The sequence below is a fragment of the Lutjanus erythropterus genome, chromosome 5, assembly GCF_056507025.1.
Source record: "Lutjanus erythropterus isolate fLutEry1 chromosome 5, fLutEry1.hap2, whole genome shotgun sequence".
Taxonomy (NCBI): domain Eukaryota; kingdom Metazoa; phylum Chordata; class Actinopteri; order Lutjaniformes; family Lutjanidae; genus Lutjanus; species Lutjanus erythropterus.
Window position 1 is genome coordinate 20,267,438 of NC_139321.1, and position 25,801 is coordinate 20,293,238.

The 25,801-nt window shown below is 40.2% G+C and overlaps 1 protein-coding gene and 1 non-coding gene across 2 annotated transcripts; both read right to left on the reverse strand.

Moving 5' to 3' along the window:
- Nucleotides 1-555: 555 nt before the first annotated feature.
- On the reverse strand, nt 556-24,369 carry LOC146326730 (neuronal acetylcholine receptor subunit beta-2-like). The gene is made up of 7 exons (XM_084719839.1): nt 24,318-24,369; nt 13,818-13,875; nt 9,935-10,142; nt 9,712-9,756; nt 9,167-9,276; nt 2,656-3,646; nt 556-1,405 (listed from the first exon to the last, which is right to left on the reverse strand). Exons 1-7 carry the CDS (start codon nt 24,367-24,369, stop codon nt 1,250-1,252), a joined length of 1,620 nt encoding a protein of 539 aa, XP_084575965.1. The 3' UTR covers nt 556-1,249.
- On the reverse strand, nt 11,377-11,463 carry trnay-gua (transfer RNA tyrosine (anticodon GUA)). The gene is given in 2 exon segments: nt 11,377-11,412; nt 11,427-11,463. It is a non-coding gene; the product is annotated as a tRNA-Tyr (tRNA).
- Nucleotides 24,370-25,801: the final 1,432 nt, after the last annotated feature.

Here is a 25,801-nt window from a genome sequence, read left to right on the forward strand (position 1 = left end):
AAGTATTTGTTGTTGTTGAATGTTGAACAAGGAAGTCAGTCATAACATTATTATATTATTATATATATTATTATATATTTGGGTTGTACATTTACTGTTTGCCTTTGTTCTCTCTTCTAAATCAGTCTGGCTAACCTGGGGGTTGGGGATGTCCTGGTAATAGTTGGGTCAAGTACCATGTCATGTGTTTCTCTCTTTCCTCTTGTTTCCTGTTTGTCTCAACTGTCCAATAAAGTAAACAATGTCAATAAAATCACCTTCAAAAACTGAGGGCTTTGAGCCACCAATGCTGCCAAAACTATGAAAATGTGACCCACGTTTTTATAAACCAACATTATCCACAGGGAGGTCAAGTCCATCCCCTTCTGGTGGACCAACAGGGGACCTTATTTCGGAAAAAATATGTGAGGTAGTTAACAGTGATACCATTTGATCTAATATGAATTGTATCATGAATTACACATACAATGTCTGACAATTTAAAAGCTACTTTTGCAAGTCAAAAAAGCAGCAGTTTGGGACAAAACTGTTTAAGGGTTTTAAGACTGTGAATCAAAGACATAAAAGTTGAGTAGGTGATGTCACAACTTTCTGGAGCTGGTGTTGCATGCTAGCTTACTCTCGCAACTTTGACATAGCTGCAGCTCTCAGTATGGGGCAGATTTGTAGTGATCTTCACCTCAATCAATACTTTGTCCCCCATTATAAGGTGAAATGTTCAAATGTTATGTTGGTGTTGGTTAAGTCTATTGTGTGAGACTTTCCTATTTTAATCTTAACTTTTTAGAACAGAGACGTGATTATGTAAATTGACAAACATCATATGTGTATTTCATGGTACAATTCAGACATGATAAAAAAAATAGTTCTCTCCCCATTGACAACCATACATATTTTTTTAAATGAAATTAAATCCCATGGGGGACACTGGAAGAGGAATGACTTCATCTCTCTATTGAGTTAACTGAAATAAATAGATCCCAGTTCCTCTGTGAATGACAGATGTTGTGGAGCAGAGGATGGCGGGACACATGGCAGATGAAGAGGGCAAAGGGTGGAAGTAAAGAAGGGAGCAGGTGGTGGAAGAGGGCTAAAGTGCATAATTATCATTTCCCAGTGAGCGTGTGGTGCGAGGCGGACATGTGACTTCATGTGTTAAAAATGTTGTCAGAGCTCCATTTCTGGGTGGGGGGGACAACTTAAAGTTCATGTCTGGGTCATGTTGAGATCAAAGTTCAGGTTTTATGTTTCAGTTATGGTCCATGTCTTCAACAATAGGGGTGTTGTAACTCTGGAACAGAGGCTGCATGAAGAGGCCCACCGTCCCGACCACACAGACCAACACAAAGATCCACAGGAAGAGACGGTCGATCACCATGGCCACGTACTTCCAGTCTTCAATAATCTGCAGAGAGAGGCTGGATATTAAATACTGACACTCATGCTTTTCCAGTCCTCAACTAAAGTGAACTGAAGTGAAGTGAATTAAATTGTTTGGGGAGGTTTTGTGTAGTTATTTTTTTTTTCTTGCCTGATTTTTTTGTCTCTAGTGATTATTTATCTCTAATTATTTATTGGCTAAAACAGAAAACAGCTGTGATGTTGCTGTGATGGATTTGCTCGGGAGGGAAGGCATAGCTGCTTTGAACTTTGCAAATGTTGTGGTTAATCTTCTTCATGCTCAATTGTGTAATAAATCTAGCATCAAATCACATGCAAAAATTAAAGTTGCTTGTGCAGAACGTAGTGCAAAAGAATCACCACTGATGTGCAACATTTTGCTGTAATTCCTAGAGACATGCAATAAAACAACATCCTTAATTGAGCAACCCACAGAAAGGCTCACACTCTCAAACATGATCATTTATAAAACACCTATAATGGAAATAACGTAAAGTAATCCTTCACGTAGAATAAGTGGCACAACATAGAAGATTAACATTTGCAGACCTAAAAAAGTGTTCGGATTGTGTTGTCTTTGCCGTTCTAAAAAATGACATGCAGTGTTTATTTTAAAAGAACAATCTCCCTGTCACTATATATCATTTAGACAAATTATTATGTAACTTCTATACAAAGACCTGAAGGCTAACAGGTGGTGCATTGAGCTAAATGTTAATGTCAACATGCTAATACGCTCATAATGACAACCACATGGTGTTGCTAGAGGAAAAATCAGGGAATCACCGAGGTCATTAGATACATCATATGGGGGCCATGAGTGTCTGCACCAAATTTTGAGCCAATCCATCCAGTAGATTTTGAGAAATTTCACTGCATAAGTAAAAAGTTTGACCTACTCATGATGATAAATGAAAGGTCAGAGGATCAGCAAAGTTTCTCTGGACACCATGACCAAGATCTGTACCACATTTTATGTGAAACCAATTGGTAGTTGTGAAAAGATTTCACTCAGGCTGAGATATTTCAGTCAGGACTGTGGCTGACCAACCAACAGATCAAAATTGCTATCCATAGAGCCGTGTTGCTAGTGTAGTTCGTATCTATCCATTACTAACCTGCCACATTCCTGCCACAAATATAAAAATCCCTAAAGATTCAAAAAACCTATGATAGAATGGAATTGAATGAGATGTGTGACAAAAAACAAGGTGACTTATGATAGACTTATGACACTAATGCAGCTACACCTACCCCTTCATCATCATCCTCACTCTTCATCTTCTCAGCGATATAGCGAACTCCATCCACTGCATCCTCCACATCAATATTGCACTTGAGCGTCATCCTCTTCCTGAACTCTGTGTTCTCTGACAAGTCGCTGATCTTCCAGCCGTAACGTTTGGCCGAATCCTCATTCACAAAGAAGGAAGAGGAGGAATCTGCCATTCCCACCGGACTTCCGGTCCCTCCGTCTGCTCCACGCAGCTTCTGGTCAGAGTACGATCGCTGCTGGTGTTTTTTCCGGAACTTCTCGCGGATATTGGAACTACCAGGTCTTCGCATGAAGAGGTAAGAGGGGAGTCGGTGTAGGAAGACACGCTTGACCCAAGGAGGCATGGTGTGGGTACTGGGGGACCGATGGTGCACGTTGAGCACGCAAACGCTGGTGACGATGGAGAAGGTGACCAGCACCATTGTAAACATCAGGTACTTCCCAATCAGAGGCACTGCTAAAGACGTGGGTGGCACAATCTTTGAGATCAGGAGTAAAAACACAGTCAGGGCCAAGAGGACAGAGATACAGAGAGTCATCTTCTCACCACAGTCTGACGGGAGGTAGAACACCAGAATAGCCAGCGACGTGATAAGGATGCAGGGGATGATCAGGTTGATGGTGTAGAACAGAGGTTTTCTCTTGATAATAAAGTCATAGGTGATATCCAGGTACCTGATGTCATTGGGGTCTTCATTCTTGCGTCCAGGCAGTGAAACAATGTCCCACTCACCGCTGGGTTTGAAGTCATCACGTGAGGCATAATCACTGAGGAGGATGAGATCGATCTCAGTGTGGTCGTAGGTCCAAGAGCGAAACTTGAGGGTGCAGTTCTGCTGGTCAAAAGGGAAATCACGGACTTCGATTTTGCAGGCGGACTTGTAGATAGCTGGTGGTAGCCAGGCCACCTCCCCATTGTTGGAGACCACGGCATTGGAGTAGAAGGAGACTTCATAGGTCCCATCAGCACTGAGAGGAGGAGAGATAAGCAAAATACAGGAGAAAGACAAAGTCAAAGCACTCAGATATTCATATTAAAAGATTATCTGTCAGGCATTAAAACACATAACTCCACCAGTGAGTGTGGGAGACAGGGGAAGACTCTATGACTGTCTGGGAGTTCATCAACAAAACAGCCTTCTAAAGAAAATGCACACAAATTTTGGAAAACATTTATCAGACCTCAGGAAGGAAACATATATAGGTTAGCTAAGTGAAAATGATGAAAACAAAGCTAGCGAGCTAAGTTACGTTTTTTCTTGTGATAAACAATGTGGTGACATGCCACATAAAGTTATGTCGGTAATGTATATACATTATATATACGATGGTCATGACTCAGTCTCACCCTGCATTGGTCTTGGTCTCAACTTGGTCTCAATCGTTCAAAGTGTTGATCTTGTCTCTGACCCGTTGCACTGATTTCTATCTTGACAGAGACTTGGTCTCGGTTTAGGTGGACTTGACTATAACAGTGCAGACATTTTTGAATCTTTTTGGCTTGTGACCTCAAACTAAAGAGTTTAGTTGAGGCTCCTTGTCACAAAAGCCATACATGAATATTATATTTTGGTTACATCTATAATAAAAAAAAAAAGGTAAAGCTTACAAGAATGAGGTTGGAATGCTGAAGGAGGGTAGTCTCAGCCAGTGACGATGAAGCCTGAATGAAGCAGCTGGCATCAGTCAGTTAATGCAAGTGTGACTTAAGTGCTTTGTCTGAACTCTACGCTCCATCACATAACTGAGAAGTTCTTACACCTTCAACCTTTACTTACTTAAAACCACTTTACTGTATGTTTGCTGGTTCAGATCTATTTAATCCGATGGTGAATCCATTACAATCTTCATCTTGCTTATCCTATTAGTGCACCTGAGCAAGCATTAACAAAATCAGTGTTGCAGCAATAACATCTAGAGACAAAAAGTTTACTTGAGTAAATCACTTAACTGTTCTGACTGATGGCGTGTCAAGCAAATGATTTCATGACTGCTACCATGGGTCTGCAGAGGTGACACATGCAACAGTTATGTGTGTTCAAGGTTTATCATCTTAAGGGAGGAACCACTTGGGACACATCCCAACAACATGGCAGCAACTTCCCCCAACTCAAATCTGCTGAGACTGACTTTCTTTCTTCATCTCACCAAGGCTGCAGGTGATGCATTATAGATAAGTGGCCTATCAATTATAAAGTAGATCAGGAATCCAACCATCACACTCAGTCTCTAATGCTTTGGCTCTGCTGTGAATATGCAGACTAATTAAAAATGCAAAGGCCCCACCTGCTTACTGCGACCTTTGGTCCCCCAGACTTGGCCAGAGACCACGACCTTAAGTCGTAAAGTAGTGCTGATCATCTCCTATCATTCTGCCTTTTAAGCCATTATGCTCTTTATGTAGTCTTTAGCTGACCAGCAAACTGTCATCGTAAAAGTTTAATGCCTACCAGTCCTGCATAAACGGAGGAGTAACCTGCTGACCATAACTCAAAAGCTACATGTCCACACAGATGGAGATTGCTCAGTTTCAATGGAATTGTAGGTGTTACAATCAAAAGCTGAGGTTCAAAGTTCATTCTTTGAAACTACTGTAGATCTGCTGATAAAGACCATGTGATAAGACTGAAAGCTCCAAAAACCGCTACTGAAGGGATTTTGCATTTAGGCGGTTTATCTCAATCTTACTAATCTCTTTGCATCTAACCGATTAAGACACTTTGGTTTCTTTTTTACTTTAAGAAAAACATCATCATCTCAGAGTTAAAAACTGCTTCATTGTTGCTCTTACAAATTAAAATTTTAATACAAAGACCGCTTTGCTGCTACAGTCTTAGTCAGTCTGGAATGACCTGTAGCTGACGGTGGCTAATGTTATGCTACGATTAACCAACTTTAGGTAAATATTGTCCACTTGTGCTACTGTTACAATAGCTCACCACTTTAAATAAATGCTAAACAGTAGTTATGTAAACAGTAGTTTTGTATTTAGCATTACCTTACTGTCACTGGTGGTGACAGTGGTCGTTTTTCAGAAAAAGTCCCATGGTGTCACTTTAACATTTGAAGTAACTCTCTTACTATGGCTACATCACATTAAGATGGTTTTAACTTATTTTCTATTGTCTTCTGTTCTGTTTTATTTCTAGCTGCCAGTGAGAACAATGACTGATTGACAAATGGTAACTTTTGAAGGCCTTTTTCCTTTTTGCAAAGAACAGAAAGTAATATTTCTAAACTTTTTGTCTAGACATTTTAAGAAAGTCTTTATTTTAATTACATATACCCTATGCATAAGTAACTGACTAACCTTTCCTTATTATGATTAACTCCATCAGAGTCTAGTCAAGCAAACAGTCAAATCAAAGCATGTTTCAAACTAAAGTAGATATTGAAGCTAAATTCAGCATTACCCTTGTTTTCTCTATAATTTAGCGCTGTATGCAAAATCTTGTGGTTTTGCAGGCTGTTGTACTCAATGTTTTATGAAGCTCAGGGTGTCTTCTATCAGAAAGACTATCTTTATGCCTCATTCATTCATAACTGTCCTTCTCTGCTCCTCTCTCTTTACCCACTTATTCCCAATCAGCTATCTATGGGCGTTCACTCTTTGAAGTCAACCAACCAGATTTAAGCCACAATCTCCATCAGCCAATCATGTCCTTGTGCCAGAACGTTAAATCTGTTCTCCTCACTGCTGCTTTCAGCTGGCATTTCTGCACAGAATGGTTGTGACCCTCCTCCACCCCGTTCTCCTCTAGTTCTTCTAATCCAGAGCCCAGGCTGAGCTCATCAGAAGTCCAGTCCTCATCTCATCCAGATCATCAGCCATCCCTTCACCACCACCACCAGTGGCTAGACTCCATCAGGGGGTTTCTTTTACTAAGCACGGCTTCACTACCCCCTTTATACGCGATTATGTCACAATGGAGTTTAATCGCCAAAGACTTTTCACATTTCTTACCTCGATTGTGCACATGTCAGTTAAATATATTTTCTAGACTCAGAACAAAGTCTCTCCTCAATGAAATGTGTTTGTTATATCCACCAAGGGGAAAAGAAGAAGAGGAAGCCACCACTGACAACTGAGAACCAAGGTGATACACTGTATACCCCCAGTTATTGTACATAATTCACTTTAAGCCAATGTCAGACTAATTAAGCTATGCAGTTTAAAAGAGAGTTAGAAAGTGAACATCTAACAGTTATCATGTTAAATATGTATTGCTAGACTGAACAAAATCTACATTTCAAATGATGAACCTTAACTGTTAATGTTATACAAGAATCTAGCAGATGGAAAAAAGACCCAGGTGTTGACCTATATGGCTGACAGATGAGGTGAGGCCCAAAAGCCTCCGTGTCTGTCAGCTAACACTCCAGTAGATATGAAGCAGTGGGGCTAATTTCTTCTTGAATGAGCAAATTACAGCATCGACATTCTCATGTATTGATTTTCCCTTGCAGCTGTTTTGCGCAGCTGCAAGATGATTTTTAAACATGCACATAAAGTGAGAATATTCTCACATCAATGTTTTGTGCACTTCCTCTCAGTAATGTATAATAATGCACAGGGATGTGCTCCTGTTGTCCAGAGTAACCATGCTGTTAAGTTTGCATGTGCAGTAACGGTGTTACAGTTCATCGACTTCTACTGACACTTTGATTGCAAAGGCTATGATTTGATTGTATTGATCCAATGTATATATCATAATCAATACTGTGAAATGCAGCTGAGCTGTGTTGGAATAAAATCTCAAATATTTTAATGTTTCTGTACCTTGCATCTGTAAACATGTTTAGTCAGGTGCAAGGACAGAGAAAACCCAAAAGACCTGGATGTAGTACATTATGTCTTCTGGATATACTGATTTTAAAAACGATCATCATGCTCTGAATCCTGTTCTTGTCCTGTTTGCAATGATTCAGTTTAATTAAATCATTGCAAAACCAAACATTTAGTATAGAGATTAGTTTGATAAGTTTATCTTATATTTGGATGAATTTCTCTCTGGGTACTATAAGGTGAAGGCCACTGCTAATAATAAGTTGTTGTGCAAATGTAAATGTGACATGTGATCACTTCATGTGGGCATCAGTCATCAAAGGTGCAGCCTACGCTGCCGTCTTACCTGCAGATTTTATCATTTTAATATGTCCCTGTCTCGCTTTGTCTGCAAAATTCATAATCTCTCATCCCTTAAAAAACACTCATCATCATGAGACTGTCTGTGGTCTCTGCAGACAGTCTAGACCAGGGCTATTCAACTGGCAGCCCAGTGGACCTTTAAAAAACTCCAACCAGCCCTTTGATCATTTATTAATATGAAAAAATATATCATTGTGATTGTATTTAAATGCAGTTTTAACTCAGGCCGTGTAAGTAGAGGGAAGGAATTCAAACTGAATGAATAAAGATGTTAAAGGCATAGTGCACCCAAAAATGAAAGTTCAGTCATTATCTACTCACCCTCATGGTGCAGTTTTCCAACATAAAAAGCAACCAAAGAAAAAGCACACAGTGCCTCCATACTGCTCATCTGGTGTAATCCAAGTCTCCTAAAGGCCTAATATGCCAAGATGAGTTGAAAGATGTCATTTACATCATGTTTTTAGCCTAAAGCTTCACTGTAAATCATTAGCTTTGAGCCACATTCACATGCGCATGAACACCATCTGAATAGGGCGTGTGTAGTGTGATAATGTGTGCCCGCAAAAGAACAGCATGTTGGGACTTTAGAAGACAGGTTTTGCCAGATGAGCAGTATGGAGGCATTTTATTTATTTATTTACTGGTTGTTATTTTATTTTATTTTTTTTCACCAACACTGTTTTCCTGTGAAACTCCGGCAGTGTTTTGTGGAATAAAAACCTAGACCCAACCATTAGTCAGCATGAGAGTGAGTAGATAATGACTGAATTTTCATTTTTGGGTGCACTGTCCCTTTAAAAGCAACAGTGTGTTTATTAAAACAATAAGCGACTTCTAATCTAGGATTACAGAGGTGCTTTGTTTTTTTCCATTACTGCTGTACATAATGTTTGTTTCCTGCTTGTGAAAATTAATTGAGTGGAGGGAAAGAATGAAAAGGTACTTTGTTTTACACATCTACATTCCCAGCTTAAAAGGACAGACATAGTGTATGTAAATGTCCAGCCCCTTGGCACTTTACTATTTAAAAAAAAAAGTAATTGAGTAGGCCTGGTCTAGACAGTGTTATCAAAACATTCTGGTTGTATTCATTATCCTAAAAGAGGTGAAGAGTGGGATACAAAGGAGAGATAAGAGGATAGAAAGAATAAGAGGATATAAGAAAACATTTTAGGAAAATAGGGCTTTTGAATAAAGTTGCTCAGTGTTTGTGTTTGTTCCTCTTTTAATCACTTAGTTTTAGAAACACACACACGCACACGCATACGCACACACACACATACACACACATACACATGCACACACGCACACACTCATTCTCATTCTGTCAGACATACTTGTTGTAGAGGACTATGTCTGGCAGCCAGATGTGTTGTGACGGGAGCCGGATTTTCTTGATTCCCTCATACTCTTCAGGGTCCCACATTAATCTGTAGTCATTCCATACCTGATGAACAAGTGCACGCACACACACACACACACACACACACACACACACACACACAAGGGGGAAAATCAATCCAAAAATCATTTAACCATAAAACATACATAAACATAATGATTCATGAATACCAGTACACACACTAGGTCAGCCAGTCCCTATCTGGCTAAAATGCATTTTAAACAGTTGCAGATGGACATCTTAGTCCAACATGTCATGAGCTGACCTCCGGCTGAATGTCTCTGCATATTTTCCTAAAACTGCTGCAGCACCACAAACACACACGTGATGGTGTGTCTGTAAGTGTGTATGTGTGTTTGTGTGTGTGTGTTTACTGATGACTAATATGAGTCAGACACTACCCCTGAGAGGTAGAGTTTGGACACAGCATGACCCCATGCACACAAACAGGAGACCAAGACGACGAGTGGGAACACGAACCTGACTGAGCCAACAGTTGGTGGTCATGATCTGCTCCCTCTCGTTCTGAAATACACACAAGCAGATTGTTTGATGGCTGACAATATGTCTGCAGGCTTAAGAAAAAGTATCTTCCAATTTGTGCTCTTGAATGATTCTTAAATTAGTAGGATATGACTCAATTAGGACAGCATATGTGGATTTGTGTGTGTGTGTGTGTGTGTGTGTGTGTGTGTTTCCTCACCACATTGATCAGCTGGGCCAGAGACACCTGGATGTAAATGGTGACCTGCTGGCTGTTGTTGACAGCTGGTCTGATCAGCTTGTTGTAGCGCTCCGGTGACAACAGGTGACTCACCAGCCGCTCCTCCACCTCTGCACACAAGGCAGCTGCACACGCCACACACACACACACACACACACACACACACACACAAAGAGATGGAAAGCAGCTTCAAACGATGGACGAGAACCTGTCTTGTGTGCTATTACGTTCTATGTTTGTGGTCAAGTGAGAGAATTCACACAAGATGAGAATAAGTTTCATAAAAGCTGGGTTTAAGTTTTTCCAGGTGTCATTTTAATATCATTTTCAATCATGTTTGTGGCTCTTGGGATGGCAATGTTAGTCTGCTAGTCCCACACAGGGATGGTGCAGCATGTACCCAGAGAGCCAACAGTCTGCAGGTCGGAATGAAAACATGAAGACGTATATTGTTTGGCCGCCCCTATAACAGTACTTTGTCCAGTGGCATATAGACAGAACAGAGAGTTAAAAACAACTGCTGTGAAGAATGGGGGGAGAGCTCAGGTGTGTAGGTAAGTAGGTGTAGATGTAAGTTTGATAGCAGCTGTTCTTGCTGCTGTTCTAGCAGCTTTGCATTCAGAAATCCCCAGATGATCAGTAGACGGCACAGTGTCCATCTGTCTGGCATTGTGAGACTATAGTGCACTTATTACCGAGCTGATCTGTTGTCCCTCACATTTTATTGTACCATTGACCTTGTGTCAACTAACATATAATCAGTAAAACCGAATTTGAACTTAAGCTTTTGGATGAATTTGCAGAGGATGGATCAAAATTGGCACGTTCAACACAGCTCATGACATAAAACCTCTAAACCAAATGACCAAATTCCAGTCAACATAAGCATTGTAAACATTAGCTAACCCCAAAATGCTAAATATTAATACCACACTAACTGTAGAGATATTAAAAATGTATGTAGTCGATATGTCATAGTTAGCATGTTATTATTAGCATGCTTACATAGTATATAGTCCCTTGTTTTTCCCTCCCAACAAATTTATAAAGTGGTTGCTTCAGCATTAAATGTGTCTAATTCACACAATGTGACACGCCACGGGACAGAAGAAGAATGTTCTTTATTTGTCCCCTTTGAGGGAAACTGATTTTTTTTTCACTCCTTTACTCATTTTCTACACACATAGGCTTGTATACACTTACGCACATACAATTTTGTGGGAGAGGTGGTAGAGTGATTGGTGCTACCCAGGAACAGGCACCTCGGGCAGTTGGGGGAGCATTCGGGAGAATTCGGTGCCTTGCTCAGCAGTGGCCAGGAGGTGTACTGTGACCTCTACAGCAAGTTCATTTGAACCGGCTACCCCATGGTCCCCGAGCCAAGTCCTTACAGACTGAGCCACTGATGCCACAAAAGTCACTCCTTCGAGCCGGACTTGAACCAGCGACCTAAGGATGTCTGAAATTTCCTCTACAGTCTTCCGCTCTACCAGCTGAGCTATCGAAGGGCTTGTCTGGTAGATTTGGGGCAGAGAATTTGAAGATGCTGCAGGTGGGCTTACACTATGAAAAGCACTGCTGGCCCATCTTACTACTGCTTGCTACTGTTCTTATAGCACCAGTAACTCATTATTTCATCAGTTTCCATAAATAAAATGGTCAAGGTGTTTTCTAAAATTAAGTCAGTACAGCTGTATTTGGTATCAAAGCAATTCTTGGCCTAAGCAAATTAAAAGAATAATTATCATGTTAGTATAAAACAATAGCATACCATGTATCTCTTCTACACACTGTCAAAGCCTCAAGGCAGCTATTCCAATGTACTCATTTCATAAAGCTAAAATATCCTCTGATTGTTAGTAATCAAATTCTGTTGTCAAACTAAAGCCCTGCACATGTACCTTAAAAATCCACTTCTCTGATCGTGACTTCCCAAATGTCATTATCTGAGGAGTACTGCGATGATGCATTCATATCAGGTCATGACATGCATTGGGATGCCTCATACTGTATTATGTGTGGGTGTTAAAAGATTAGGTATGATGACTCTACACCTGGGGCCACAAGTAGAGGTCAATCTCTGATTGACTCAGTTAGATTGTAAAGTGGGAAGAAGTCCATGAGTGGTGGTTCATAAATCTTGAATTTGATGCAACCTTGAATTTAACTTCCCAATTTAATAATTAAACTCTGCTGACTGACAGTAAACAGGTTAAAGTGACTCTGTGTCAAAATAAATAGCATAATGACATTGTAGACATTTTATGAATGGATGAGGAATGAATCACAGCTGGAAAACGAACAGAAATGTCAGTGAGATGCAGTTTGGTAGCTGTTTCACTGGTCTTTAAGAGGTTTTCTTTTGAGCATTAATTAAACACCTTGAATAAGAGAAGTGAATAAATGACACTGCTTAATCTTAATCTTGACTCCTCTTAATCGGCTCCCTGACATACTTGATCGTCACCATGGTTGAACACGTTTATGATGCAAAAACACACAATAACAGAAGCGAACACATACATGTGCCTGGAGCAATAGTTGGTGAAGCGATGTTTAAATCTCGTGCTGTAAGGTCTCACCAATTAGGTGCTGCAGCGATGCAGCATGCTGCATGTCCTCAGATGTAATGAGTGTGTAATGAGAGTAACAATGCATGCAATCTGCAGTCAGTCCATATCACAATAATGAGTCACAGTCCAACATACTCACACACACACACACAGCCAGTGAGCCACCGGAGGGCTGATTTCACCCTCGTAATCAACAAAGAACAGTGTCTGACCGGGTCACGGAGCTTCGGTGATAGTGGGTGGTTTCAAACACAGATGTTGCCAAACTTTCATACGTTTTAAACTTGTGAAAAGCATCCAGGTTGATTTGTTTATTTAAAAAACAACTCAGCTTCAACAGGCTCTGATTTCCACCTGCTGTCCTTCTGCTGAAAATCTGGCTTAGCTTTAGTTAGAGGTCTAGATAACGTGGTTCTTCTGTGCTCCCAAAAAAGAAAGAAAGCACTCTATGTCACATATGCTTTCATTTAAAAGCCTTTCCTCTTGTGTCTTTTCTTGTACTTCTTCTTTGCTTTTCTTTTCACTTGTTCTCTGGAAGCCTTTTGTCACCACCTTGTTTGTGGTTCATAAATAAACTAAACAAAAAAAAGGACTGTAAACTTGAGGGTGACAAGTAAGATAAGAGAGAGTGTGGACTTACACAAGAAGTCAATATTGTGTGTATCAGCCCCATACGATAAGCTTCCATGTTCAAAATAGATGCTACATAAAGTATGCTAATAAATTAGCTAATTAATGATCTTGGGAACAGAGAGCCAGAAAAGTAACTAATCTCCAGAAATATGTACTGTCAGCTTTTATCCTGGCATTAACATTCAGCTCAAATAAGAACTGCAGTAGAACTAATTTCTGTCCTAGCAACAGATATTTTTCCTCTGCTGTCAGTCCTCCAGTCATTTATATTTCCTGCCATTATCTCAGTGTCCAGCAGAGGTCCACAGCAGAACTGGCATCTGAAAGTCAAAGATTCAAATCATCACTTGGGGACCTTTTGGCTAACTGAGATTCTTCAAGTCAAGCAGTGTTTTTTGTTTGTTTGTTTTTTTGTTTGTTTTTTTGTTTGTTTGTTTGTTTGTTTGTTTTTCTTTTTGTCAGTCAGAAAGCAGTGCACGTTTAGGGACACTTTGGTCCTCAGAAGCTTCAGCAAACTGAGCACTCCTCGCTTTCACACTGCGCTTAAAAATCATTCCACTATGTCGAATTGTCCCAGAGATGTTTGCGACAGGTAGAGGCAGCCATTCATCCGGCCAAGTCCGGGCTGAGTATGAGTGAGACCCGGATTATCCAACCAAATGGACACGTACATGGACAACTGCAGACAGCTGCGGACACCATGGACGCGTAGTTCTGAGACAAGAGCAGTGCAGCAGAAGAAGAGAGGCCTTGTCTGAAAATGCTCCGAGGTAATGTTATCCTCTGCCTTCTGGTTAGAGGTGGTGACTTTGCACCTCACAGCAAGACAATTTTTTTTAAGCTTAATAGTTCTCACCAAGACCAAGCACTAAGGAGACTGTGGTGAAGGAAAACATGCTTTGAACAAGCAGAAACCTCATGTCTCTGGCTTTGTTTTATATCTAGTGTCGGCAAAAATATTTGTCATATATTTCCGATCCATTGCTAGCATAGTTAACAAACATTAGCGCAGAGGGCTAACATGGCCTCACTGTGACCCAGAATGTCCCACTGTTCAAAAATCTGACATTTCAATGAAGCATTGTTACATGAAGAAAAAGGAACCTATAATCAAATATTCATATTTAACAGACAAATTTGATTCGACTGACAAAATCCTGAAACATATAGAGTCATAGTCCCCACTTTCTGTCATCATTTTTCATCATCTGACAACCAAATCAGCTTGTGTATCTTTTGTATGTACCCTACTTTAAATTTTCTATAAGGTTAATTTGCTTTATTGATAATTTTACAATACAGGGTTGAATAATGAGATCACAGTTGTAGCTCTCTTTATGCTATGCTTTAAACACAGGAATATAAGAAACTTTAAGATAATTCAGTGTAATTAAAGTAGATATGAGAAGTATAAATGAATACTAATCAAATGCCTGCACATAAATAATATGGATGCACATACATAACACCACCCCAGCATAACTAAGTGCCCCACTTGTACCATCCCAGTCAAAAAAAATCTGGAAATGCCCCTGTCTGGGTGTCATGCATTTGTGTCAGTGCCTTGCTTAACTGAGAACAAATATAAATATGATGTCAGGTCAAGTCAGTTTTATCTATATACCCCATTATCACAAAGCATAAACTGTCCTCAAGGGCTTTACAGCCTGAGAAGCACACAACTTCCTCTATCTTTAGATTAGAATAAGATAAATATTCCCCAAAAAACTCTGATTTAGAAAAAAATGAAGAAACTTCACAAAAAGCAACTGAGGAGGGATCCCTCTTCAGGATGGAAAAACATGCAATAGATGTCATGCGTATACAGAATAGACCAACATAGCAAAGTTACAATATGAAAATCAAATAGAAAAAGATTTCATTTCAGCTTCCACCAGACATCAAAGTACCGGGAAGACTCAGCGAGGATATCTTTAAAACATGTTTTCATGGAATTTAATCAAATACAAGCCTCACACAGCCAGACTGCATCTTGCAGGCTCTTTTAGTTGGGAGACCTACATCTGGAAACATCCATTCAAGATTCAGAAGACAGATGAGTCAGCACCCGTCCAGCTGGGTGTAGGGGGAATTTGTGTTGATGTCTTAGTGAAGGAATGTCTTAGGTCTCTTTTATGCAGCTGACGTACAGTGACGTCTGTTTTCAGTTGAGTCATCCACGGCCTTACAAGACCACAGCCAGCACACAAAACTGTGGGGTGCCTTTTTATCATGCCTTGAACTCACAAAAAAAAAAAACATATTTAAGACCTCTGCCAATAAACAATTTAAATTTAGTAATAATAGAAAAGGAGAGCAGGTGAGGAGGAGAGTTGTGTAACTTTGGCAATGGTTTTTATCCTTTACCTGCCTCTAAATGGATAGTTTAACTGCTTTGAAATGCATGAGGTACTTATCGACAGCTCGGTGTATTAGTTTGTAGAAACAGAGGCGTCACAACATGGAAGCTAAGCAATGAACTGCTGTGGACAGAGTCAGCAACAAAAAGTATTTTATTAGCCACTTTAAAAAGTTCCACCTAAAAAAGTCTATATCAGTTTCTTTAGATTGTTTTCTCTACTTTACTTTGCCAGCAGACAATCTGATGGGAAACTATTGTTATATCAACCAAATATAACTTTCTCCAAACCAACCAAACTCCATGGATGAAATCAGTCATTTTACCTCGCAGACCACAGGGGCTGCTGGTTTACTGCTGTTTTGATTGATTTGTTTGCGTTACTCTGTTTCAGAAGGATACTTTGGATTCACTGAAGTCACACAATAATGCAAAAGACTAACAGATCAAGGCAGCAGTAGATCAGCAACTCTCGTGTCCTCCAAGGTCAAATGACTGATTTTGGCTATGAGGTTTGGTTTGTTGCCAAATATAATGGTGGTCTCAGTCGAAAATAGGCTGTCTGACAGCGAGGTAAAGTGGTGAAAATATTCTAAATATAGTGTACACTTAAACTTATAGTTTTTTGTAGGTGGACTTTTTTAAAGTGGCTAAATTACACTTTGTTGCTGACCCCATCCACAGTAGTACATTGCTTACTACCTGTTGGTTCTCCTTTCTGCTTCTCCTAACTTGGGGCACATCACCCGGCATTTACTGTAGGAAATACACCAACTATGGATAAGTACCTCATACAACCCCACAACAAATCATCCAGACTATGGCTTTAACAGTCTAAGATGTGGAGTTTGCCAGCTTAAGTCAACTGTAAGACAACGTTTAATTCCAGCTACAAAGGGCACCATTTTCAGTAGAAGATATTGTGATATAGTCAATCATTCTTATTGAAACAGTTGTGCAAAGACGTCTGAACTGACATCAGCAATATACTTGTGTCCAGGCATCTGAAAACTGTGCAGTTAGCAGCTTTGGACAACTCTGACTGTTGTTTATTTTGGCACTTTACTTGCACTGGTTTTCAACAATGCTGCCAGCTGTCACATCAATAAATATTCAAGACAGAAATGTGTTCTGTGACATGTCAGGATCAACCTGAAAATAAGAGACACTGAGCTTTAAAGGCAGGTGCAGGAAGGGTTGATACACTCTACACTTGGTCAGTCTACATTAACCTCCAGCAGGCAGAGGAGAGGGGAGAAGTGTCCAACGTCTGAGCAACTGTGACATGACACTAAACCTCGAGGGTAAATGTCTTCAGAGAGCTCAGAAACACAGAGCTCTGTCTGTCAGGCAGACAGCGAGAAGATGAAAGGGACACATGAGAGGAGGAGGAGGGGACAATAGATGCACACAAACACAACAAAACAACAGAAAAGAGTGTAAGACAAAACCATTCCTAGATTAGTATAATTAATCTGATAAAATGAAATAGGATTGTGCCATATTATGGTAATGATTCATGGGAAATCACAGTGATTCATGAGTGTCGCTTGATTGAATCACAGCCCAGCAACAATTTATTGTTTATATGCAATGAGGGAGCAAACTGCTGCACAATGACATGCAATAATTAAAAGCAACTGGTGTGATTGTGAGATTTGGGTGGTCTGGGAGCTGAGACTACACTTCCTATAAATCCTGTTGGTCTAGCTCACTGTTTGCTTGTCAGCTTTATTATTTGTCACTGTGCTTTGGTTAATTGGATTTAAGTCTCGTTAAAAAGCTGTTAAATCACCCAGCAGCAGCAAACAGATGAGTGGCCATAAAATTCATAAAATTATCAGGAAGCTGTTCAGTATCGTATTAAGCTGCAATCTTTCTGTGCTGCCAAAGCAAAACAGAAATAAATAATGTAAAACTTTGCATTAAATTAGCTTCAATCACATTTGTGATTACACAGTAAGTTCATTTTACTCATCATGAGTAGCACTGCTCGGACTTTAACAACATTTGTGTAATGTTTTCTGTGTCTCACATCCAAAAACCTAACCCTGATGATGTCATCATGGCTATATTGGTCTGGGCTTAAAAATTTATAACGGAAAACCTGCAGTACCATTGAGCTTATGGTGTTTGAAAGACATGGAAATCTACCAGGTTAGGAGAGTCAGGCAGAATATACTGCCTGCATCATGCAAAATGTAGCATCCAGCGTTTTTGGAGCTTGACCCATACTGAGAACTAAAAGTCAGAATATCTTGGCATATCTTGAGCAGCCTGTTAATATCAGCACATGGCAGATACTGTTGGCTGGCTGGTTTTATTTGGAAAAACTAAGGCGCAAAAAATGTTTAAAATCATGACCTTTTAAATCCTTATCTGAACGACCATTAACCCAAGCTCTCGTTCATTAACAAACCTCTCTGAGAAAACCACTTCCTGCCTCCAAATGCCACAGCTTAACTGGATCTAAAACCACCATTTAGGAGAACAGTGGCTATAAATGTTCATAGTCGCTGTTACTTCTCTTATGATCACTCTCAGGTTGTTTTTTTTTTACTCCCTGGGTCTCTCTATTTGCAGTTTTAAAGGAAAATTTTACCTCAAAGTCAAAAACATAGATTTTATCCCTTACTTGTAGTGCTACTTATCTATAACTTTTGGAGATATCAGCCATACAGATATCTGCCTTCTCTCGAATAGTGTAGTTTGGTAGAAATAAAATAGTTCCTACGTGAACCTGCTCTGTGGCTCTATCTCAAGTAACTGGGTTATGGTTTCTGGAAAGAGACAATGCTGTTGAGATTTCAATAATGATAGTAAATCATTGGCTGACGACAAAATCAAAATTTTTGATTTTGCTTTTGTCTGGCTGCTCTCTGAATTCTGTCTGAGAGAAACACAAGTTGTCATATTGCCTTAAAAATGTAAGGGGTGGCATAAAAATAAACCCAGCACAAAAAAATTACCAAACTGTGAAAGACAAATGACTTAACGTGACCAGTGAAGGGACTGCAGATGTTGGAGAGACACAGTATGGCCTGTATAGAGTGATGTAAGGTATGGGCTTGGACAGAGAATGCTAAAACGGTAGATGAGGCTAAAATGAGATGTGTATGAGGTTGATGTAAGTAGAGACGGCGCATTAGGGAGTCTACCAGCAGGTCTCATCACACATGTATGCACACACATACACACTCCTGTCCGGCTCGCTGCACTCTCCACACCTCAATAATTCATCGCCGCTAAAATAAAAATGCCATCATCTCACAAGCAGAGACTCGACCACAATCAAAGATTATTCCGAGAGTTTTTCACAACTAGATCAAAATCAACACATAGTCTCCATCACAACAGGCAGAAAGCGTCAAATCGTAACAGACACATTGCTGCTGTGTTTAGGCGCTGCAGATGGACGAACAGGCTGTGTCATCAGTCCGGTGTACAGATGGAAAAAGCATCCAAATTCTGCATCCTGTAGGTTCTTTTTTGGGATGGTGAATTATTCAAGGCGTTGCCATCTGGGGTGGCCTTTCTGAGGCCAAAACAATTTAGGCTTCAGCTGTCTTTGGGTTTGCTCAGCACGCTGCTCGTATCAGTCGAGTTATAAAAGATGCCCATGTGCCATTCATATGCAGCCGCAGCCACGTGGCTGAGTTCCGACGAGACATTTCACATTGCGTCTACTGCCTGAGAGATTTTTGTTTTTTTTAGTATCTCATGGGATTTCAGTTGGTTGTTTGCCCTCAAACTTTTCATCGTCAACACACTTCTTTTGCCTGTGAGGATAAAACCAACTACTCTTTTACTACTTTTTTTTTTTTTAATCTGTCACAACCTCTCCCTTGTGTTTGTCTGCCCTGATTTGCTCTTTCTTTTCTAGACAGTGACAGGAACATGTGCAGGTTGAGTATGGAAGAGAGACAATGGTGGCAGGAAAAGTGACTTTCTTCTGTTTTGACCTCCCTCAGTGTCACCCTCACATGTACGTCTTCAACAGTCTCCTCTAGGGCTGCAACTAACAATTATTGTTTACCAGTATGCACGGATATGAAAACTTACAGAACATAAAATACAGATTATAACCTGCCCCTAACTCATAAATTCAATGATACTGAACACTACTGATGAAAATAAGGTAAATAGCTAATATTTATTTTATTTTCATTTATTCTTTCCTCTGTGCACCTTTATTCAATTGGTTGCTATATGCATATTCTAACATAAATGTATTTGTTTGAGAAAAAAGCCTTTGCATAGTCATATTCCAACCCAAAAATTCACCACATCTGCCACCATATCGGTAATTGGTGAATTTTCCCCCTCTAAAATCAATATCAGTACCGCTCACGAAAATCCTCTATCAGTTGGGCTCTACTTGTCTGGTCAAAATAAAATGTCAGAAAATGGTGAGAAATGTCAATCGGTGTTTTCCAAAGCCCAAGGTGACATCCTCAAATGTCTTGTTTTGTCCAAAAACCAATGATATTGATAATCACATTTAAGAAGCCAAAAATCTTGACTTGCACATAAAAAAATACTAAGACCAATTAATTGATTATCAAAATAGTTGCTAATTAATTCAAGAGTTGACAACCGATTGATTAATTGTTTAATCCAGGTGTCTTCAGCATTTTTCTGGCCATGGACCCCTTAGTTGATACTGCACAACTACTACATATTGACCATTTTTGGGTCTCCTCTTATTTGTGGTTATCTGTAGCTGCTATGGCTAATGTTAGCTGTATTAGCCTCAACCCTCCACGTTCCGCTTTGGTTTATAAGGTGCAAGGCATGTCATCATCTCTTGCTCACGAAGCTACAAAATGATCCATTGGGGCTCACAGAGTGTCTGTACACTTGGGATAAAAAATACAGCTAACTGACCATTCTGTTTCAATAATATGTAACTAACCAGGTCACTGTTAAAGATAGGTGCCAGACAGTGATTTACTAGACTAGCTAGCTCACATGGTTGCATGACGATTCATGGGTAGCCTTTTGTCAGTGCTGTATAATTCAAATGCCTTTGGGGTTTTTTTGTTTGTTTTTTTACACATAGGCTGACTTATCTTGACTTAGTTGGAATCATTTTATCATTTTATTGTGTGCCTTCAGACATATTTTCATTTATACAATAACTTGGGTGACCATATGCAGTAACTCTGAGGACCCCCTAGGGTTCCTGGACCCTGTGTTGAACACCGATGGTTTAATCTATTTATCGTTGCAGCTATAGTTTCCTCTGAATATGACAGATGCAGCTCAGGTTGATCTCTCTCTTCATCTGCCTCCTTCTCTCATTCAATGAACATCCAAACAAGTGCGCCAAAGCAGTGACTAATCGTTTACTATGAAGTGTGTTGACTCACTGATGCTGGGCCCTCTTGACCGACGAACACACATCTGCAGTTATGAGAAGGCCATTTTCAAACTCGTGAGAATCAACAGCCTGAGAATAACCCCCGGACAGAACTTAGAGCTGCTTATTTCTGCCCACCCACATATAAAGTTTCACCCAGGGGCTGCAGAGAAGCAGAGTCAGGGCCGTGTGAGGGGGGAATCACACGCTATCCTCCTGCACTGCTAGGCATAGAGCAGGCTTTTAATGAGCAAAACATCTAATCAGGGCTAGTTGTAGCACAAATTAACACATTTACCACAGCATGACACACTGGGAGATACAGAGAGAAAAGGATACGGAGGAGTGCGTGATAAGGAATTCAATATGTCAGATAAGTTATAGCATAAAAGAAGAAAAGGAAAATATCAGATGCAATACGGAAAAAATGCAAGAAGAGGCAGAGACTGGCAGAGAGAGACACAGACAACAAAGTGGCTGCCTGGATTTAGTCATTTTACTGTAACAGACAGAGTGAAGTTTGATAGGACAGAAGAGCCACAGTCATGCAATGACCGCGGGTGATTGTGAAAGAGCCATAGAACATTGGATGTGTTAGACAAAAAATAGGAATAAAGCAAACAAACAAAGCATGCTCTCTCAAGTCTGAGGAAATGACTGCAGATGCGAGATTTAGATGCATATTGAGCTGCAACGAGCAATTGATTAATTGTTTTGTTGATCAAAAGCAAATTTGTTGCCAACTGTTTTGATAACTGATTCATTGTTTCTTGTTGTATCTTAATGTTGTAGTTTTATTGTTGTTGTGGTGGTGTCTTAATGTTGTAGTTTTTGTGTGGTCTTGTTATAGTTATTGCTAAAGCCGTTGAATCATGAACATGTCCTGTCTTGTGATTGTGTTTTTATATAATAGTGTCTTTTAGTGGAAAAATCATTCTCTGTTTCCTGCACAGCGACTACAGATGAAAATTATCTTACAGCTAACTCTGGTGCAGCTAAGTAGCTGTGCACTGTCCCTGTTAAATAAAACAAAATAAACAACAACAACAATAATAACAATAATAATTCATTTGCTGGTTCCAGTTTCTTGAAAGGTCCTAAGGGCAGACAAACAAACAAGTAAAGAGCAACAAGAGTAACAAGTAAAACTTGACCTTCATTTGCATAATGAACTTCATGTCTGTATTGTTTTAGCAACATATGAATAAACACACCTAACTAATTATACATATTGATGTTGAGATATTTGTACATTGATTGCTACGTTGTTTTCTAGAGCTGCAATGATTAATCAATTAATCGATTAGTCAGCTGATAGAAAATTAGTTGCCAACTCTTTTGATAATCAAGCAAAAATGTCAAATGTTTGCTGGTTCTAGCTCCTTAAATATGACAATTTGCTTCATTTCTTTATCATTCATGACAACCAATGAAGAATTGGAGTTTGGACTGTTGGTCAAACACAAGAAGCAATTTGAAGACTTTGGGCTTTGGAAAGTTGTGATGAGCATTCTTTTTACATTTTATAAACTATTATCTTATTTAACTATTAGTCATGAAAAGAATTAAAAGATTAACCTATAATGAAAACAAAAGAGGTCAAGGAAAGGGAAACTGCGTTCTCTCAAATCTGTTAAAATAATCTGAAGTTTTAGAGAGTTTACAATATTGCTGATGTAAGATTTAGATGAATATATGAGGTAGTGTAATTCAGAGAAAAGGACCAAGATAATAGAGTTAACAGATCATAAAAGCAGGCAAACAAACAAGTAAAAAGAGACAACAGCACCAGGTAAAAACCGACCTTCATCTGCATAATGACCTTCATGTTCATACTGTTTTAGAATGGAAGCAGTGGAAAGGAGGAATGCACACCACTGTTGGTGGCACTGAGGTGCTGTCAATGAAAGAAGTCCAGGTGTGGAGGAAAATAGTCACACACTGGTAGACACGATGCGAAAAAAAAAAAAAAAGTTTTAATAATTTACCTACAGTTCGACATGACAGTCTTCTTCAGGGTATTCCTACTTGTAGGGTATCACGTCTGTCCTTTCAGGTCTACTCTTTAGGAATCCAGTCTGAGACAGGGGTGTTTTGGTTTTTTCACTAATACATATCACATAACATAACTTGTTATATATATATATGTGTGTGTTATTTATATGTATTGACTGATGAAAAGACTATGCTAACGGTCTATTAGAAGAGGGGGCAATTTGGATAGGTACTGTTTTAATGACGTATAAATAATCACAACCTACTAATTATATTGAGAAGGAGAGATATATTCCAGTACAATAATTTATTTTCAGATCTTTTTCAAAAAATACTCCCTACTCCCAAAAATGAGACTGACTGGCTCATTTTAGCCTTGAAGTTTTTATGTGAAACATAGAGCATATAGAGCTTTCCCCCTTATTAATGCATATTTCTATTATGTGCATGCAGCGTGCATTTATTCCAATGAAAACATGTCTAGCCGATGGTACAAAGGATGAATCTATCTATCTAAACACACTCAGTGAAATGGAGGAAGTAGACGGAGTGGGTGCTGGGGTTTGCCCTGTTGAGCGCTGCAGCAGATGATGCTCCAACACACTGTGGTGCCATTTCAGCACCATGAGCAGCTCCTAGATGGGATTTCCCCCCAGTGTCTGATTCAGAACCACGGACAGCTCCTCACGAGTTGCTAAAAGTGATAGAAATAAGACTTCTACTGTAACAAAAGTTGTGGTGTCTGTTATTGTCATTATCATCAGAGGGCCTTGGCACACACTGCAGGCCATTAGGCACAGTGAGGGCCACAGAATCCCATTATAAGATTTCATCAAGTAGATTTAAACACCCATGTGTTCCTGCAATTAGAGCCACATCATCCAGCAGCTCAGTGAGTCATGAGAGGAGACCACAGTGCCAAGTGGTTCAAAAATTCTTATTGGGTTTGTGGTTTAAATGACAGACCAAGACTGCAGGGAAATGTATGCAAAAAGTAATGTACCCTTATCACACACCACACCCATGAAATGCGCATATAAAGCAAGTTTAACATGACGCCGTGGGTTTGGTGTGTAAAAAGGGAGCAAGTAAGTTAATTGAGGCGTGCGGAAAAATCACGTGCTAAACTGTCTGACGCAAGGAAATGCCACTGTTTTTCCCCACCGGCCTGCTTTCCGGTATCACGTGTTGTCTGTAAAGTAAATGTGGCTTAAACATTTACCCAAAATTGAAATACACATGTGCTCCAAAGCACATATGGCACTAAATTACATTTATAAAACAGACCTGACCTATTGCATTAACTGGCATGCACACAGACTAGAGAGAGTACACTATTTCACCATGAGCAGTCCAACACTGAGTGGTTAAAGCTCCATACGCAAAGTAAAAGTCCCCCTGTCCCGTCCCGTTCCGGGAAGATTTGGGAGGATTACTCACTTGCCACGGTGAGAACCAGGAGAGCCAGCGCTGCTTTCACCGGGGCTGCCATCGCTTCCTCCCCTCCAGTGCGACAACAGACACGCGAAAACTTGCAGCGTGAGGTTTCCTCTCTTTTCCGCCCTCGATGTGAAGTAAGTAAAACAAAAAAAAGAGGGGAAAAAAAGACAGGCGGGATTATAGCGGTTTCATCGCAAGGGATTCCGCAAATGACGGCCGGTAGCTGAGGCTCGGAGGCATGGAGAGAGGAGCACTGACTGCTGTGTGAGCCCAGAGATGAGGAGGAGGAGGCTGGACGCTTTCTGCCAGAGCGCACCGACTCCACCGCTGCCCGTCCTGGAGCTGTGATTGCGCGCAGCGGAAACCGGCTGCAGAGAGCTGTAGAGTCCCGTTCAGTTCTTTCTTCTTGAGCGATGCAAACAACGTTTTCCTCGGGAATATGGGTCAGGAGCTAGTGGTGATACGCCAATCCCGTTATCGCCAAAGCGGCCATTGTTTAGATAAAAGATTTAAGCGCCCCGGTCCTCACATCGCCCTGCCCGCCCGCCCAGTGCGCTCCCCTGTCGGGCGTCAGTTTCACTCTCTGCCGTCTTGATCGACACAGTTTGACATGACAACAAACAGGAAGCGATAACAGTCAGAAACCCCCCCCCCCAAGGGAAGACATTTAATTCCCAGCAGTCATTGAAAGCAACCTTATCTTCTCCAATCAAATCTTTAAGTTAATTAAAACACACTTTCATGGAACTCAGAAGGGAAACTAAAGCTGAGCTGTGGCTAAAACTACAAAAAGAAAATCTCTTTAAATTCTGCAATCTGATAACTGATGAGAAAATAAAATAATGAAACCCAGAGAAAGAAATTGTGGCCTTGTTATCTGCATTAAGCACATTGTGGTTCAGTTGCTTGTTCACTCACTGAGGCTGGGAAGGATGAGGGTGTGCGGGTCATGACGTTTCCTACAGGCATCACGAAAACCTTTAGGTCTTGGCAGCACGCCATTTGAAATAAAAATAACCCAGTGAATGTGATATTTTATTTATCCCTATGGGGCAATTGTCCACTCTGTTTCCATGCCATCATCACCACAGGCAGGTCAAAGGTTAGGGTCAGCAACAGCACAACAACAGAGCTGAGGAAAAATGTATTAGTAGAGAAGAGACTATCAAGAGTCATCAGTTGTCAGTTCATTCAATGAATTGACCTTTCGTAAGTCCCGCCCCTTTTTGCCCTGTGATCCAATAACAGCTGAGCAAGCTTGGTACTCACCTGTACCTGGATATGCCATGTCCTAGGCTCATCAGTGTTGAAAAGAAAAACAAATGGTGAGGATGGTTAAAAAACGTTGCTGAGGGACCTGTAAAAGCAGCATATGCTGTATATAATCACATCCTGAGTTAGCTAATGTTTGCAAAATGCTAGCTAAATAGCGAGATAATGATGTAGATTAGCCAACAAGTGAATGTTTTGCTAAAGTTAGCTAT